Source organism: Mandrillus leucophaeus, unplaced genomic scaffold (genome assembly GCF_000951045.1).
Source record: "Mandrillus leucophaeus isolate KB7577 unplaced genomic scaffold, Mleu.le_1.0 Scaffold55, whole genome shotgun sequence".
Lineage (NCBI taxonomy): Eukaryota > Metazoa > Chordata > Mammalia > Primates > Cercopithecidae > Mandrillus > Mandrillus leucophaeus.
This window is the reverse complement of record NW_012105919.1, coordinates 1274666-1276720: the sequence shown is the minus strand read 5'-3', so window position 1 is coordinate 1276720 and position 2055 is coordinate 1274666. Positions and strand designations below refer to the sequence as shown.

General features: G+C 52.4%; 1 protein-coding gene across 1 annotated transcript in view; it reads left to right on the top strand.

Annotated features, from left to right (window-relative positions):
- The window catches only part of PPTC7 (PTC7 protein phosphatase homolog (S. cerevisiae)), a gene marked incomplete at its 5' end in the record, with an annotated part of 49519 nt that continues 47464 nt past the window's right edge, over positions 1-2055 (top strand). The window contains one exon of the mRNA XM_011997933.1: positions 1-127. Within this exon, the coding sequence (XP_011853323.1) occupies positions 1-127 (127 nt within the window). The remainder of the gene's footprint in view (positions 128-2055) is intronic.

Genomic DNA, 2055 nt, shown 5'->3' with positions numbered 1-2055 from the left:
GACTACGGGCTGGTGACGGCCGGCTGCGGCTTCGGCAAGGACTTCCGTAAGGGCCTTCTCAAGAAGGGCGCGTGCTACGGGGACGACGCGTGCTTCGTGGCCCGACACCGTTCCGCGGACGTGCTGGGTGAGTCCCCGGCCCGGTTCCCTCGCCCCAGCCTCGGATCCGCCTCCCGGGGACTCCCCGCGCGGGGCTTCCCCAGTTCCTCCCGGCGGCGAAAGGAGCCAGAGCGCTCACATGGAGGGAGCGCTTACTATGCGCCAGGCGCCGTGCCAAGCGCTCCGAGGCGCGTTTTCCGCTTGAACGACCCCCATTTTAGAGAGGAGGAAACTGAGGCCCACAGCGGTCAAGTCGTGTGCTCAAGGTCACAACCCGAGAGTGTGACCGGTCTCTCCGAGTCCAGAACCACACTCTCGGTCTCACTCGGCCGTGCCAGCCCTGGGCGACCTCGTCCCCTTCCTGGGCGACACCTGCAGGCTCCTAACCTCGCTCTGGTTCCCTCTCGCGTGCCCCGGGGATCCTTGCCTCTTCGCGTGCTCCCGACACCACAGCCCGGCCCAGGCTGTGGGATCGGGCAGTCGTGAACCCCCAGACAGCCCGGCCGTATTATTTCGCCGCCTGGATGGTGACCAAATCTTCACCCTTTTCGCAGTCTGGCTGTGGGGGCTGCTGGCTTGGCGAAGAAACCCTCACAGCGTGTTCTCCCAAATTGATCTTGTCCACTTGCGGTCACTTGGGGGTTGGCAGAGTCTCCTTAATCCAAAATAGAATGGTCGAACCTACTTGTAGACTGCAGCCGGGAAAGCTTTGAGATTGGTCACAGCCTTTTCAGGCCACAGGTGCTCCCTGAGGCCTATTCCAGTTATACCTTTGGGGGGTGGGAGACCAGGGAGAGAGCTGGCAGAAAGGGCTAAATATAATTCACAAGCAGTCAGGAACTTTATCATAATGTACGCCTTAGGAGATTTTGTGTATGCTATGGGATACTGTGCTGTTAAAACTCTGAATGAATAAAGCACTCGCTTTGAAGTTGAAGGACGTGTTGTCATTGAACTTGGGTTCAAATGTCACTTTGATTTCCCTTCCCAGGTGAGACTAAGTTTTTGGTTACTTTAAATTTCATATGCTGAGGCAGAGTTTGGCATTGGAACAAATGGTTCTGTAACTTTTTTATGACAGTAATTATTTTTTAATCTGATCTCAGAATAATTGCCTAGTATCTTTGGTTCTACCACATGTAGTGTTTGTGAACATGGGAATGGAAAGGTTGTTATCAGTTTAATTTATGAATGACCCCATTATCTGGGTTGAAGAAAAAGCATTTAATATTTAGGCAACGCTATTGATATTCACGTGAGAGAGACTTAGAAAGGTCCTGCAGCTTGCAGATTGAAATTGTACAAATCCACCCCGAAGTCAGCTGTCAATAGCTATCTTTTCCCTGATACATTTAGAAGTGCCTCACTCAGTGAGCTTGTGACCTGTGCTGCTTTTGTTTAGTTTTGTTTTGTTTTAGACGGCAGGCTGGAGTACAGTGGTGCAATCTCGGCTCACTGCAACCTCCGCCTCCTGGGTTCAAGCGATTCTCCTGCTTCAGCCTCCTGAGTAGCTTGGATTATAGGCGCCCACCACCATGTCCAGCTCAGTTTTGTATTTTTAGTAGAGATGGGGTTTCACTGTGTTGGCCAGGCCGGTCTCGAACTCCTGAACTTGTGATTGGCCTTGTGTTCGCCTCGGCCTCCCAAAGTGCTGGGATTACAAGTGTGAGCCCGGCCCCTGTGTTGCTTTTTGAAGTTTCGTTCATAACATAAGATAGGGGATAATGAGCCTCTAAGGTTCACCTTATAGATCTGTATGCTGGGCTAGGCGTCGTGGCTCATGCCTGTAATCCCAGCACTTTGGGAGGCTGAGGTGGGTGGATCACCAGGTCAGGAGTTCAAGACCAGACAGACCAATATGGTGAAACCCTGTCTTTACTAAAAATACAAAAATTAGCCAGGCGTGGTGGCGCGCGCCTGTAGTCTCAACTTCTCAACAGGCTGAGGCAGGAGAAT